The following is a 1,553-nucleotide window of genomic DNA, read 5'->3' on the forward strand; positions in this document are numbered from 1 at the left end:
CGCTGGAGCCAGACTTCTGGTTCTCAGCTCTGGGGGTTAGTGACACTCTCCTCTACCATTCCCCTCCAGTGCTGACTTTCCCCCCCCCCCCCCCGCCCGCCCCGAACTGGGGAGAGAACCCAGGAGTCCGGGCTCCCAGCCCCACCTCAACTCTGGCCCACCAGCCCCACCTCCTGCCCCAAGCCAGGAGAAGCCAGGAGTCAAGGCTCCCAGCCCTGCCCCCGAGCTGGGGAGAACCCAGCAGTCTTAGCTCCCAGCCCCCCGCCCAGCTCTAACCACCAGCCTCCCCCTCTTCCCCCGAGCTGGGAGAGAACCCATGAGTCCTGGCTCCGAGCCCCCCCTGCTCTGACCCATCAGCCCCCCACTCCCCTCACAGAGCCAGGAGAGAACCCAGGAGTCCGGGCACCCAGCTCCCTCCCCGGTACATACCTGAGATCTCCGAGAATTTGGGGTTCCCTCCTCCCCCTACAATGGCCAAGAGGTTGGATCGATGCAGCATCTCAACCAGGGCCACGCTGCCCACCTGCTCGTGATCTGTGGGGGGGAGAAAATCGGGGTGGAGTCCAATGCATCTCCCCCCTCCAGTCAGCGCCCCCATTCCCTGCCCTCCCCACCAGGCCACCCCCCATCCTTACCCAGGTGCCCTTTCTCCATGAGCGGCTCCACATTGTAGATTCGCACCCCGGACTCCATCGCGCAGCAGAAGCAGCCTGGAAGGAGGGGCAGAGAGCGGGTTAAACCCCAGCCCACCGTGGGGGAAGGGGCTTCCCGGGTGCCTGGGTTCTCCCCCTGGCTCTGGGAGGGGAGTGGGGTTTGGTGGTTAGAGCAGGGGAGGGGCCAGGGTCCCGGATTCCTGGGTTCTCCCCGGGGGGGCGGAGGCAGGGTTCAGGGGTGCTGCTTACTCTGGTCCTGGTTGAAGCGCAGGCTGTTCACCCCGCGTTGCTGCGCCATGCTGAAGGGGGGGGCCCCTGGATCCAAGCAACCGGCAGCTGAGAAGTGGGGTGAGAGGAGCATGAGGCTGCGCTCCAGCCCCCCATGCCCAGCTGTGTGCTCCCCACCCAGCTCCCCCAAACCTCACTGATCCCCCAGGATCGCGCTGCCCCCAAATAATCCCCCAGTGTCTGCCCCAGCCACTGTCCTCCACAGACAGACACATGGCCCCCCAAATCCCCCCGCCTCCCACAATCCCCTGCCCCACTGTGCCTCACCCCTCCCCGAATCCCCCACTCCCACCATTATGTTTCTATCTGGGTGCCCCCCATCCCTGCCCCTTCCCCCAGCAGCATCCCCGAGCCCCCAGATCCATCTCCCCAGCCACTGCTGACCCCACAATCGCTACCTCCCAGGCCAGCCTCATCTCCCCACGAGCTGAGCCCCACCTACCCCAGGCCCCCCATGAGCCCAGCCCCCCTACTGCCCCGGATACCTACATACAGCAGCAGTTGAGGCAGGGCAGGGGGTTCTGGGGGTGGGGTACCTACGTGGAGTGGCTGTTGGGGCAGGGCTGGGGGTTCTGCGGGGTTACCTATGCGGAGCAGCAGTTTAGGTGGGGC

At 66.0% G+C, this 1,553-nt stretch overlaps 1 protein-coding gene across 1 annotated transcript in view; it reads right to left on the reverse strand.

Moving 5' to 3' along the window:
* LOC116833287 (WD repeat domain phosphoinositide-interacting protein 4-like) overlaps positions 1-1,019 on the reverse strand; it is a 5,306-nt gene extending 4,287 nt beyond the window's left edge. Inside the window, exons 1-3 of the mRNA XM_075061428.1 lie at positions 903-1,019; positions 636-710; positions 391-534 (exon numbers count right to left, since the gene is read on the reverse strand). Of these exons, the coding sequence (XP_074917529.1) occupies positions 391-534; positions 636-710; positions 903-1,014 (331 nt within the window). The 5' untranslated portion in view covers positions 1,015-1,019. The remainder of the gene's footprint in view (positions 1-390; positions 535-635; positions 711-902) is intronic.
* Between the last annotated feature and the right edge of the window lie 534 nt (positions 1,020-1,553).

Source organism: Chelonoidis abingdonii, unplaced genomic scaffold (genome assembly GCF_003597395.2).
Source record: "Chelonoidis abingdonii isolate Lonesome George unplaced genomic scaffold, CheloAbing_2.0 scaffold0697, whole genome shotgun sequence".
Taxonomy (NCBI): domain Eukaryota; kingdom Metazoa; phylum Chordata; order Testudines; family Testudinidae; genus Chelonoidis; species Chelonoidis abingdonii.